We start from the raw sequence: 13,847 nt of genomic DNA, 5'->3' as shown, positions 1-13,847 counted from the left end.
CCTGTGTCCGGTCAGGGCCCTGAGATTATACTTTACTCGCACTGCTCCGGTCAGACGAGCTGAGCAGCTTTTTGTTTCGTTCGGTGGGCGCACCAAGGGGTTGGCCGCCTCGAAACAGACTCTGTCCAGATGGATAGTTGATGCCATTGCAGCCGCATACGCGTCAAAAGACCTGCCATGCCCTCTGGGAATCAGGGCCCATTCCACTAGAGGCATGGCCTCATCGTGGGCTTGGTCCAGCGGAATTTCCATTCATGATATTTGTGTGGCAGCGGGATGGGCTTCCCCCTCCACCTTTATCAGATTTTACTATCTGGAAGTTCCCGCCTTGCAGGCTAAACTACTAGCAGTCTAGTATGTTACAGCTCTTCTGGTTGAGCTGCACTATAGGGAGTTATTCACGCAGACCGGTCTCGTTCTGTCCCTCCTTATTATGTGCTTATGTACTTCACAATCCCCGGCCTGCTCCGCTGGCCTTTGTCATATGTACATATTTTATTCCCACTCATAAGGGTTCCCCGGGGTCCCCCCTGGGACTCATAGTGGATGCTTAGCACGCACGGCGTTGACCAGGTGTTCCCGCAGCGTAAGCTAGCTTACGCAATACGAGAGAACCTCTCGTAAGAGAACGAATCGGTTACGTAACGTAACGTAACCTCGGTTCTCTCTAGATGAGGGAACGAGTATTGCGTTCCTGGCCGTGCTTGTGCTACTAGCGTTCTCGCTTCATTCTATGAAAACCAGAATTTACAGCCTGAGAGGCGAATTTATACTCTCTGGCCACGCCCGTTTCGGCGGGCTCTGACGCAATGAGAGCAGGTCAGACTCTCATTGGCCGAGAGTTCATTCGTGTCTCCTCATAGGCTTAAGCAGTTCCCTGTGAGCAAGCCAATGAGCTGCTAGCTAGCCTGCTCATGCTCTGCTGCAGCTGAACTGCGTTGTGAATAGATACAAAATTATAGGATAATTTTTGGCTTCAATTTCTCAGAAAAGATTAATCTTTCCCATAGCGTAAGCTAGCTTACGCAATACTCGTTCCCTCATCTAGAGAGAACCGAGGTTACGTTAGGTAACCGATTCGTTTTCTTAATTCACACAGTTATGGAGTTTCCTTTGTTGTGCCTTTCTCGTTTTGCTATTATGGAGAATATGAATTCTGAACTACGCAGGTAACCATAAAACATTAAATTTAACATTAGTCACGCAATGCTGATGTTGTTAACATGAACAATTTGAGAACAAACTAGGCTATAATTTGCACGGTTGCTGTAAATCGCGTTGATTAAATCTAACGAAGCTTATCATGTCGAATGCTTTTTCCTTAGTTGGTCAGAACAAAAATGGATGTTACTTACTTGTTCAGAAGACATTTTCTTATGAAAATTCTTATGTTGGTCAAACTTTCAAAAAGTGAATCTGTGATTCTGTATGCCAGTATCCACACAGCGCGGTGACTGACAGCAGCACTCGCCTCAAAACACTGTGTTCATCCGCGCTGTTTCATGCCGATTTACAACCCACGTAAAGATAATAATTCCGCGAATCACTGCAGTTACAGATTTCGAACAGAGAGATGGCGACAAAGAGGAAAAGTTCCGGACTGCAGCTTTAACCAATACATTGCGAATAAAAGGCATTTATCTTAAAACAAGGTTAGTGCCCCATGAACTTTTGTCGTTTATATGAGCATATACAATCGCTTAGTACAGCCGTAGCTGGTTTTAAGTCTTCCATGTATGGTTACGTTTTTATGGTTTATACCCCAACTGTCAATGGAGAAATTGTATTGAATTTTTACTTCCGGCACCGGCTGTGGGCGGGACTGTGATGCTCTATTGAGGTTTTTCCTTTTAGAGGGACAGCCCATCCTAAACAAGGCAGCTATACATTCCCTTGTATAAAGGCGTAATTTATATTAATTTAATACTAAACTAAATATTTTGTATCTGTTAAGCTACATTCATTTCTCTTTTACTCTCAGTAGCCTATTGTTCTATATGCATCATTTAAAAACTGTACTTTATTTTAATCTAATTTCATACAGGAGAGAAGCCTTATCGCTCCATCTGTGGCCAGAGATTCGCTTAATCAGGGTTTTTAGACCCACCAGAAGAAACACGAGAACAAACTTTATTTCTGCAGTGACTTTCATCATTCATGATGTGTGCTACATTTCTAACCTACAGAAGACCACATAAGAAAACAAATCATGCTTTGGTAAATAATTATGACTTAAAAAGTCATAATCATGAGATAAAACATGATAAAAAGTAAAAATCAGAAATTGACATACTGAGTCAATAACTTTTTAATCTGCTGTCTAATGAATGATATATCTATAATATATTACATAATTATGAGATTAAAGTCAAAATAATGACTTTCTATGTCATAATTATGACTTCTCTTTGACCTTGCATACACATAACACACTATAGACTTCTATAATTCAATGTTAGGCTGCATATATTAGGTCAGCCGGAACCGGGAACACTTCCCTTAAAGGGATAGTTCACTTTGAAATTATTTTTGGTATGTTTTAGCTTACCTCAAGGGCATCCAAGATGTAGGTGTCTTTGTGTCCACAGTATTTTCAATTTTAATATTTTTAGGTCAAACCGTTCTTGTCTGTCAGTCATATAATGCAGGTCTATGGTCACCACCTCAAAGAGCAGCACAGAGAAGTTCAAATTAAACATGATTTAATGACTCGTAAATGTAAGTACACATTGATGGCCTAAGACACGAAACGAGCGGTTTGTGTGAGAAAACCAACAGTATTTATATAGTTTTTACCTCTTGTAAACACAGCCAAGTGATCTGAGGGCGCCGGCGCTTCGGTCTTTTCCGGAAAGCGCCGGCAGTGATCTCTCGCGCGTGTACGTCGCTCATTGTTTACACAGAACAGAGATTGTAGGTAAGACGGCTAATTAAAAGGGTACTAATTTGCGCTTATTCGGGATGTTTAAACCGTCGTAAAAGAAAACAATTCCAAAAAAATAAAAAATAAAACAATTGTATGAGTGACGTACACGCGCGAGAGATCACTTCCGGTGCTTTCCGGAAAAGACCGAAGCGCCGGCGCCCTCAGATCACTTGGACCTGGCTGTGTTTACAAGAGGTAAAAACGATATAAATACTGTTCGTTTTCTCACACAAACCGCTCGTTTCGTGTCTTAGGCCATCAATGTGTACTTACATTTACGAGTCATTAAATCATGTTTAATTTGGACTTCTCTGTGCATGCTCTTTGAGGTGGTGACCATAGACCTGCATTATATGATTAAAACAAATCCTGTATTGTATACAGTCAGCGTTCTCACAGATTCGCGTTTTTGAAGTTTACGCGGAGATGATAACCTTTTTCCAATATTATTCAATGCTTGCACCTGTTATCACTGTAAAGCTGCTTTCAAACAATAATAATACTTATTATAGAAAGCATAATAAGTAATGCTTAGTACATTACTATAGCCTACTGTATTTTATAGTTAAAGTGTCTGTTTAAAGTGGAATGTATAAAAAAATATAATAATTATAAACACTATTTATTTTTTCGATTTGGGGAGAAATATTACCTTGACATTTCCGTGTGAGACACTAAATCAAGTGCTTGCTTAACAACACACACACGTAGCCTCAGACATACAAGTGTTTCACTAATATCACTCCTTGGGTATTACTAAAGTATTTTTATGTATGTAATGGAAAAAGGTTAAACTGATAATTAGCTGTTCGAACGCCCCACCCTTTTTTTGTGTGTGTGTGTGTGTTTTTTTGTATTGCATAGCACAGGGATGGGCAACGTCCTGGAGGGCCACACTGTCCTACAGAGTTTAGCTCCAACCCTGAAAAAAATCACCTGCCTGTAACTTTCTAGTAATCCTGAAGACCTTGATGAGCTTGTTCAGGTGTGTTTGATTAGGGTTGAGACAATGGCCCTCCAGGACTGAAGTTGCCCATCCCTGGCATAGCAGAACTACATACACATACAGAGGATGGATCACAATGTATTAAACTATCTATTACGGTACATTCAAAATAGCATCAAAGGGAACAGAATAAAACCATAAAAAAAACTCCAAAAAGAAAAGGATTCAAAAAGTCTATTTCGCTTTTTTATTTCTTGCATCTTTTAATGACTCAATATAACGCTTTCTCTAACGCCCCACCCGTAGCCTCTCGGTCGAGTATTTGATTGACACCAGCAGTGGCCAATAGGAACGCGCGGTTTGCACACAAGGGCTGTTCTTCATAAGTTTATGGTGGTCTGCTGACCGGATAGGAAAACTTTCTGCCTGCCTTCGTTTTTCTCTCTGTCTGACAACTGGAGTTTGACATCTTGAGTCGGTTTTGTTAGTGTTAAAGCGGTTTATTTTGAGTTATGAAGTGATCGGTTGAGTTTCTCTGGGGTTTGACCGAAGCTAACGTTAGTCATGGGGAACCGCGGGATGGAGGACTTGATTCCCCTGATTAATAAACTGCAGGACGCCTTCAGCTCCATCGGCCAGAGCTGTAACCTGGAGCTGCCGCAGATCGCGGTGGTGGGCGGCCAGAGCGCCGGGAAGAGCTCGGTGCTGGAGAACTTCGTGGGCAGGTGATGCGGCTTTTACATGACAAAACACAGTCTTTTGTGTAAACAACACTGAAATACGACAAATACTTATTTCAATTTGAGAGAAAAATGTACATGAACTTCAAAATGTGTGCCGCACCATTAAACTCAAATGATCCGTTGAAGCGTTCAATGATCAGAATCTGTCTAGTCAAAAATGAACCATTTCAGAGTGTTGCTGTGCTCTAAAAGTGATAGTTAACTCAAAAATTTACATTAAAGGCCAGTTCACACCAAGAACTATAACTAGATCGAAATATAGACCGGTAACAGCACAGAGGAACGATATCGTAACGTTTTTTTTTTTTTTTTTCAGCTGATAAACAATAAAAAAAATATTTACAGCCAATCAGAATCCAGCTCTCGAGCATTTAAAGCGGCAGAACACATAAACTTCAGAGTGCTTAATATAAATAAAACGTTATCGGGAAGAGCTCGGTTACTTCGTGGGCACCCAGCTGGCATTTTAACGTTGGGACCAAGGTTGAATCAACATTGAATTATGTTTCGATTTTGCAAATCGAATCAACGTTGATTTTGCGACATTGTTTCACCGTTGACATCATAATGTTGTTTCACCGTTGATGTCGCGACGTTGTTTCACGGTCTCTTCTTTCAATATGGGTGAATAAAGTTTGTATGTCGAAGTTGAACCAACGTTGAATTATGCTTCGGTTTTGCAAATTGAATCAACGTTGCTATCGTGACGTTGTTTCACTGTCTTACCTTTCAACATGGGAGAATACAATTGTACATTCAATTACAACGTAGTTTGAATTTGGAACACGATCATGCCAATGCTAACTGATTTAGTGATTAACTGTACTGTAAGTTAGCCTACACTAAAAAATTGTTTAATGTCAAATGACTGACAGCAATGGCTTGATTACAAACACATTTAATAAAGAGTTAGCACATGCTCAAGATTGTAAAACAAGTTTTATTTTGGAAAACAAAACAAAAAAGTCTAAAAATACTTTCTACATCTCAAACTTTAACTTGCATTGTTTTCAACTTAATGTTAAAGTAAAGTGCAAATCTGAATGGAATATTTAAAAGACAGTTTTTGCACAATTACAGTAAAACTTAGGTGAAATACATTTAATATTTAAAATGTACAGTAACAGTAGAAAAAGCTTAGCATCTCAATAAAATGCGACAGCCTTGTGCATAGCTCTAGCAGAGTCCCAGCTCGAGATCCGTTCCGAAGAAAAGCATTTAATTAAAAAATATATATTTTGCATTATTCTAAATGTCTTTACTGTCACTTTTGATCAATTTAATGCGTCCTTTCTAAAGAAAAGTATTTCTAATTTCTTTAAAAAAAAAAAAAAAATCATATTGACCCCAAACTTTTGACCGGTAGTGTACATTTTTATTAAATTGAGTAAAATCAAATCATATCACAAAAGGTCAATGAATCTGTACCAGAAGTGATAGCAGCTAAAGAAAACTCCTCCACCAAATTGCCAGTAATCATCTGGATCCTTGGTGAGTCTGGAAAGGGAAACAAGAAATGATTCACTGAAAAGCCCTAAAAAAAGCAGGATTTTTTTTACCATTCCATAAACAATCTTAAAATGTATTTAATACTACAAACGTTTGCCATTATAACACATTCACACAACATGAACAGAGTACTGTCATCTTTGAGACTGTTAGTTATTACATGATTAAAATGTAAACGTACACTTAAAGGAGAACTCCGGCGCAAAATGAACCTTTGGTCTAATTACACATTGTTACCTAGTCAACCGTTATCTGAGATTTGTTTTCATGATTATCGAATGTAAATAGTTTTATCTCTAAAAACAGTTTAGCCTATAAAGCTAGTATAACGCTAGTATATTGGGCATAGATCAATGACAAATAAAAATCGCTTGTTAATACCACTAACAAGGCTGAAAATAGCCCCACACTAACACGGTAGCATAATGAGGGTCCCTACCTTCAAACCGAAGCATTGAGAACTTTGTCAGTGTCCAGACAGTTTAATAAGAAGATATTTTAAACATACAGTCAACTTCGCGTATACAGGCAGAAGCCATCTTTGAAATACAGCCTTTACCAGTCGATCTACGAACGCCGATCCAAGCCTGCTGTTCGCGCTCACCTTATCACAACTCATAGCTATTTTGAGCCTTGTTAGTGGTATTAACAAGCGATTTTTATTTGTCATTACACTATGCCCAATATACTAGCGTTATACTAGCTTTATAGGCTAAACTGTTTTTAGAGATAAAACTATTTACATTCGATAATCATGAAAACAAATCTCAGATAACGGTTGACTAGGTAACAATGTGTAATTAGACCAAAGGTTCATTTTGCGCCGGAGTTCTCCTTTAAAGCATGGCAATCCCATCAGAAAAATGTGTATCATAGAAAGGGAAGCACACAAAAAAGCCAATTCGCCTTTGGCTAAGCCCCGCCCCCCTTAGTTACTGTTGATGCGGCTTTTACATGACAAAACACAGTATTTTGTGTAAACAGCACTGAAATACGACACATACTTATTTCAATTTGAGAGAAAAATGTACTTGAACTTGAAAATGTGTGCCCTAACATTAAACTCAAATGATCCATTGAAGTGATCAGAATGTCACTGCTAGTCAAAAATTAAAGGGATACTCCACCCAAAAATGTACATTCTGTCATCATTTACCCACCCTCAAGTTGTTGCAAACCTGTGTGAGTTTCTTTCTTCTGCTGAACACAAAGGAAGATATTTTGAAGAACGATTGGAACCAAAGGGTTGTTTGGCACCCATAGGCGTAGCCACGGGTGTGCCAGGGTGTGCCTGCTGTGCCACCCACAGTGGCAGCCGGCACACCTAAATATAGATGCAGAATTATTTTTTAAAGTCTTAATAAAAATGTTTTTTTAAACTTGGACTATTGTTGTTTACTTACAATATTTGTAAGTTAAAATTTAATTTAATTTTTAAATTATTATCGTGAAGGCGACATTCGGACTGCCAACCAATCCGCAAACAGCCTCTGACTTTCTGACGGTTGCGCTGTTGAGGCTCGCGCAGCCTCATGAGGAGAGATGGAAACAAAGGAGCGCAGTTCACACAAAGAAACTTAATGAACATACATTGGTTAAAAAAAAATGTATGTAATGCGGAGTTTTTATATTTATAATATGATACAGTTAAGCAACATCACACAACCACGAGTGCTGAATACCATCAAGATTGAAAATATACACATTGATTTCATATGGCAGTTCAATAAAAAAGTAATTAATATCAAGTCACTTACATTTTAGACAATAATGTTTTTGTTCTATTTGAACAGCGAAAATAGTTCCAATCAAAGATCACAGCAGAACCACAGCGCATCTCATCGGAATAATAACCGCATTACTGAATGATTCAGCGCTTTAACCGAATCGGTTGAGTCAAAGATTCAAAGGCCCATTAAACAACTGCCTCATTCCTGAACAATTCAGTCGTTTGAACGAATCATTTGAATAAATGACTCAATAACTCACTCATTAAGACGGTCACCTGCCGCCCCCTACTGGTGGTTTAGTTTCGTGTTTAAAAGGCTATCATTCTTTTCCATATTTCATATTTGTATATTCAAAAAAATATTTAAAACAATCTCATAACATTATTTAATGCAGTTGTAATGTTTCACTGTAAATTAATTCATTTGATTGGTAACAGCCATATAGTGTCTTATAATTCCAATTGAATTTATTGATCAAATTTAAGAAAGATGAAACATATTTAAAACGATTAGGGAAAAATGCTCTTTATAAAGGTTAAAAATGCATATTTAAATATGTAAAAGCTGACTGAACACTGATGAGAATATTGCTTCAGAATAAATTATAATTTACAACACAACAAAAAATATTTTTCCGTATAAGCAATTTTTTTTTACTTGGACAAGTGAATGACCAATTTACTTGTTCGAAGGACAAGCACATGAAAAGCCTTAATGTTGAGCCCTGAGTTATATTATATATAGGTTATGTGGCGAGCCTGAGTAGTTTCACACATCAGCCCAGTCTATTCTGTAAAGTTAGTGATATGCCGGGTCAGGTTTTTACTTGCATATTAATCTGATAATAAATGTGGCACACCCAGTTTTTCTTATGCACACCCAGAGATGATCTTCTGGCTACACTGATTGTCTTCCATAGTAGAAAAAAATATATACTATGGAAGTCAATGGTGCCAAAGTTCCAATCGTTCTTCACAATATCTTCCTTTGTGTTCAGCAGAAGAAAGAAACTCATACAGGTTTGCAACAACTTGAGGGTGAGTAAATGATGACAGAATTTTCATTTTTGGGTGGAGTATCCCTTTAACCATTTCAGACTCTTGCTGTGCTCTAAAAGTGGTAGCTAACAAAAAAAAATTACATTTAAGGCCCGTTCACACCAAGAACTATCGAAATATAGACCGGTAACAGCACAGAGGATCAATATCGTTGGAATCACTTTCTCAACATTTTTTTTTTCAGCTGATAAACAATACAAATATTGACAGCCAATCAGAATCCAGAGCGAGAGCTCGAGCATTTAAAGCGGCAGAACACATAAACTTCAGAGCGCTTAATATAAATAAAACCTTATCGACATTACGATATCGTTGTATTTAAAGGCATAGTTATCGTTGTTGATGTGTTGGTGCCCTTAAAGGGATAGTTCACTCAAAAAAATGTTATTCCAAACCTGTATGAATTCCCTTCTGCTGGAACACAAAAAAAGATATTTAGAAGAATATGGGTAACCAAACAGTTGATGGACCCCATTTAACTTCCATAGTATGGAAAGAAATGTGAATGGGGATCATTTACTGACCTTTATGTTGTTACAGACCCAGATGTTTTAAGACATTTCATGCAGATCTTTTCTATACAACAACAATAATTCATAGTGACCACCATGGCATACTCCAAAAAGCACCTCAAAAGTGTCAGTCCATACGTCTTATTTTATAGGGAGAATGACAGCATGCGGGTTTGGGAAGGACTGAGTGTGAGTGAATGAAGATATAATCTGTGTATCACTGCAGATCATGAGCGTCTTCATCCTCAGAGGCTCAAATGTGTGGATTTCGGTGTCTGAATGCTTCACTAAGAAGAACTAACTGTGTGATTGAGACAGATTTCAGCGTGTGTGGACTTGACATCTTCAGGATTCCTGCTCACACACACACACACACATATGTGTACGCTTCTATTATGCATGGAGGCTTTGGTCTGGGAAGTGAAAAACAATATTTCCTCTTTTCTTTCAGGGTGTGTGTTTCCAGTACTTTGATGAACCAGAGAATTATGATGTGTCATTTCATAAACGAATCAACCCTTCACTGACAGTTTCTAAAAAACTTCTAATGGGTGTTTTGTTTTCTGTATGTTTTATTACATCTTAATGCCACAGAAGCTGACATTGTGTTAAACCACAAGAAAACAAAAAGTTATTGTTTTAATCCATAGAGATGTTCACCCGTCTGTGTGTCTGTGTGATTCAGAGACTTTCTCCCGCGGGGATCCGGCATCGTCACTCGCAGGCCTCTGATTCTCCAGCTAGTCAACAGTAAAGCAGGTAAAACACGCATTACACCTTCTGAACATCCAGTCTCTCACACTCAAGGTGTGTTCACGCTTTTCAAACCGTCGAAATGATTACCTGTGTTAATTTACGTCATGCCCAAAAATTGTATCACAATATTGCAATAATGCATAATGATGATGCTGACAATTCAGCTTTTTCAATTTTCGTCTTACAATATATTCACATCGAAAATATTTATTTTAAATAGTAATAATATTTCACTGTTTTTACTGCAGTTTTTAGCCTTGGTGAGCCAAAGTGACTTCTTTCAAAAACAATAAAAACAGTAAACGCTAGTGTATAATATATAAAAACAAAATCACTAAAGAAAAGAAAAATGACTAAAATTCAAATGAATACAGAAAATAAAAATTCTAAACATGAGTAACTTTAAGATAGTGTATATATGATTCTCCAGTGATCTCTCTGTGTTTCTCCAGAGTACGCCGAGTTCCTGCACTGTAAGAGCCGTAAGTTCGTGGACTTTGACGAGGTTCGGCTGGAGATCGAGGCCGAGACGGAGCGAATCACCGGATCCAATAAGGGAATCTCTGCGGTGCCCATCAACCTGCGCGTTTACTCGCCGAACGGTAACTTCAGCTCACTCTTCCACAATAAACTCCCTCTCTCTGTCGTTGCTGCAGTTAAACCTCACATTTCCATGATGAGTTATGTGTGTCTGTGTATTTATAGGATAATTTGAACCGTATTAATCTCACTTTGCAAAAGCAACACGGTTATTGAACTGATCTGAATCAACATAATGACGCTTCAACCGTTGCTCTCTCTCAGTGCTGAATCTGACGCTGATCGATCTCCCCGGCATGACGAAGGTGGCGGTGGGAGACCAGCCGACGGACATCGAGTTCCAGATCCGGTAAGAGCTGTGGGTCTGATGGCCTACAGGACCCGGTTGAAACAATGGCTACGTTTACATGCATACACATAATCCGTCAGTGATGGGACTGACGGCTCAGTGGGACTGAAAGCCTTCATGAATACGCCTTAACCGACCCGATTGAGCTCGATCCCAACGAGATTTCCATCGGATTGAAAGGGAAGGTTTATTCCTTTACTAACCCGATCGAGAGAACATGTAAACACTCGATCGGACTGAAAACCGAAACCGAAAGGACTGCGCATGTGCAACGACATAGAAATAGCGTACTGTAGAAATAGTGTAATGACGCAGAAATAGCGTACCGGTACTGTAGAAATAGAGTAATGATGTAGAAATAGTGTAATGGCGTGATAGCGTGATGCCGTAGAAATAGCATGATGACGTAGAAATAGCGTGATGACGTAGAAATAGCGTGATGATGTAGAAGTAGCGTAATGACGTAGAAATAGCGTAATGACGTAGAAATAGCATAATGACGTAGAAATAGCATAATGACGTAGAAATAGCGTGATGTAGAAGAAATAGCGTGATGACGTAGAAATAGCGTGATGACGTAGAAATAGCGTGATGACGTAGAAATAGCGTGATTATGTAGAAGTAGTGTAATGACGTAGAAATAGCATAATGACGTAGAAATAGCGTGATGACGTAGAAATAGCGTAATGATGTGCGTGATGACGTCGAAATGGTTTAATGATGTAGAAATAGCGTAATGACGTAGAAATAGCGTGATGACATAGAAATAGCGTGATGACATAGAAATAGCGTGATGACGTAGAAATAGCGTGATTATGTAGAAATAGCGTGATTATGTAGAAGTAGTGTAATGACGTAGAAATAGCATAATGACGTAGAAATAGCGTGATGACGTAGAAATAGGGTGATGACGTAGAAATGGTTTAATGATGTAGAAATAGCGTAATGATGTGCGTGATGACGTAAAAATAGCGTAATGACGTAGAAGTAGTGTAATGACGTAGAAATAGTGTTATGACGTAGAAGTAGAAATAGCGTAATGTCGTAGAAATAGCGTGATGACGTAGAAATATCGTAATGACGTAGAAATAGCGTAATGTCGTAGAAATGGCGTGATGTAGAAATGTCGTGCTGACGTAGAAATAGCGTAATGATGTAGAAATGGCGTGATGACGTAGAAATAGCGTAATGACGTAGAAATATCGTAATGACGTAGAAATAGCGTAATGACGTAGAAATGGCATGTGAAATGTCGTGCTGACGTAGAAATGGCGTATTGATGTAGAAATGGCGTGATGACGTAGAAATAGCGTAATGACGTAGAAATAGCGTAATGACGTAGAAATATCGTAATGACGTAGAAATAGCGTAATGTCGTAGAAATATCGTAATGACGTAGAAATAGCGTAATGTCGTAGAAATAGCGTAATGTCGTAGAAATAGCCTAATGGCGTAGAAATAGCGTGATGACGTAGAAATAGCGTAATGACGTGTGGACTCTCATCCACACAGGCGACTGGTTTTGGGCGCGGGGTTTTACTGCGTGAGCAATATAAGCAGCGGCACAACGGTTCATACGCTCATCGTCTCCAAATTATGACCAGAAATGGATAAATATTAAGTCTGCTGTTTAAAACAAATAAAGCACCAGTGTAGGAGGATAGTTATTATGCGCAGACAGCAGGAAACTGTATATTCGTGTAGTGAGCGCATGTCAAAATATCTATTCCGATTTGAAGCGTGTGACACATAAACACACACATCGACCCGATCATGTTCAGCGCTCATGTAAACACTACACTCAGATTCATCAATCGCAATCAATTCAGTCCGACTGACGCCTCTTCTGTGTGTGTGTGTGTGTGTGATCAGAGACATGCTGCTGCAGTTCATCTCCAGAGAGAACTGCCTGATCCTGGCCGTCACGCCGGCCAACACCGACCTCGCCAACTCTGACGCGCTGAAGATCAGCAAAGAGGTCGATCCCCAGGGTGAGGCGCTGGCCGTGAACAAACAGTAGCGTTCGCTCAGTTCTCTGTTCATGATACACACAGGGGTCGTTTGAATAAGGAAAGCGATATCTTAGTCATAATATCCTTTCAATGGTGAAAGTTACCAGTCATTGCATGTGCTGCACTTTATTTCTTCTACCACTTTATTCGCTTTTTAGAATTGGAAAGATAATAAAGATAATGTTTGATAAGTGAGATCTCTGATTGTAGTCCTTGAAAACCAAAAAAGTAGTGCTTGAAAAGTCCCTGAAAGTCCTGGAAATTAATTTTACAGTTTCTGAACGAACCCTGTATAGTTTTATTTTCAGAAATAACGGAAATGTTAGCACACACAAAATGTGTTGGGTCGGGATGTGACTGAGAAACCAAAGCCTGCTTGACCTTTGACCTTTGACCTCTGGCCTGCAGGTCTCCGCACCATCGGCGTGATGACCAAACTGGACCTGATGGATGAAGGAACGGACGCCAGAGACATCCTGGAGAACAAGCTTCTGCCGCTGCGCAGAGGTGCGCACGCATGGCCTCATGGGAAACCACACTAACACCAACACAAACATGTCCTAAACGATGAATAACATGTAGTATGAAAAACTTAAACTTATTTTAGTACATCAAGTTACACTAAATGAACATGAGAAACTAGCTGAAATAAAATAACTCAAACTGAAATAAACTTAAATGTATAAATAAAAACTATAGACCTTAAAAACTGACTAAAGCACAACAAAATGACTAAAATGTGAACTAAAATTAAAATGACATCATA

The 13,847-nt window shown here is 38.9% G+C and overlaps 1 protein-coding gene across 1 annotated transcript; it reads left to right on the top strand.

Moving 5' to 3' along the window:
- The first annotated feature begins 4,273 nt into the window (after window positions 1–4,273).
- Window positions 4,274–13,623, top strand: LOC130079633 (dynamin-3-like). Its single transcript, XM_056244976.1, has 6 exons — window positions 4,274–4,597; window positions 10,110–10,183; window positions 10,633–10,782; window positions 10,985–11,069; window positions 12,942–13,060; window positions 13,490–13,623. Exons 1-6 carry the CDS (start codon window positions 4,437–4,439, stop codon window positions 13,621–13,623), a joined length of 723 nt encoding a protein of 240 aa, XP_056100951.1. The 5' UTR covers window positions 4,274–4,436.
- Window positions 13,624–13,847: the final 224 nt, after the last annotated feature.

The sequence above is a fragment of the Rhinichthys klamathensis genome, unplaced genomic scaffold (genome assembly GCF_029890125.1).
Source record: "Rhinichthys klamathensis goyatoka isolate OS25496 unplaced genomic scaffold, OSU_Roscu_1.1 h1tg001190l_1, whole genome shotgun sequence".
Lineage (NCBI taxonomy): Eukaryota > Metazoa > Chordata > Actinopteri > Cypriniformes > Leuciscidae > Rhinichthys > Rhinichthys klamathensis.
The sequence above is the reverse complement of the archived record's forward strand: the minus strand, read 5'-3'. Positions and strand labels throughout refer to the sequence as shown.

Excerpts from the sequence above, each read along its gene's own strand:
- LOC130079633 (XM_056244976.1), top strand. The coding sequence starts at position 4,437 with ATGGGGAACCGCGGGATGGAGGACTTGATTCCCCTGATTAATAAACTG. Across the intron at positions 4,598-10,109 it reads CTGGAGAACTTCGTGGGCAG|AGACTTTCTCCCGCGGGGAT; the intron begins GTGATGCGGCTT and ends TGTGTGATTCAG. Across the intron at positions 13,061-13,489 it reads CAAAGAGGTCGATCCCCAGG|GTCTCCGCACCATCGGCGTG; the intron begins GTGAGGCGCTGG and ends TCTGGCCTGCAG.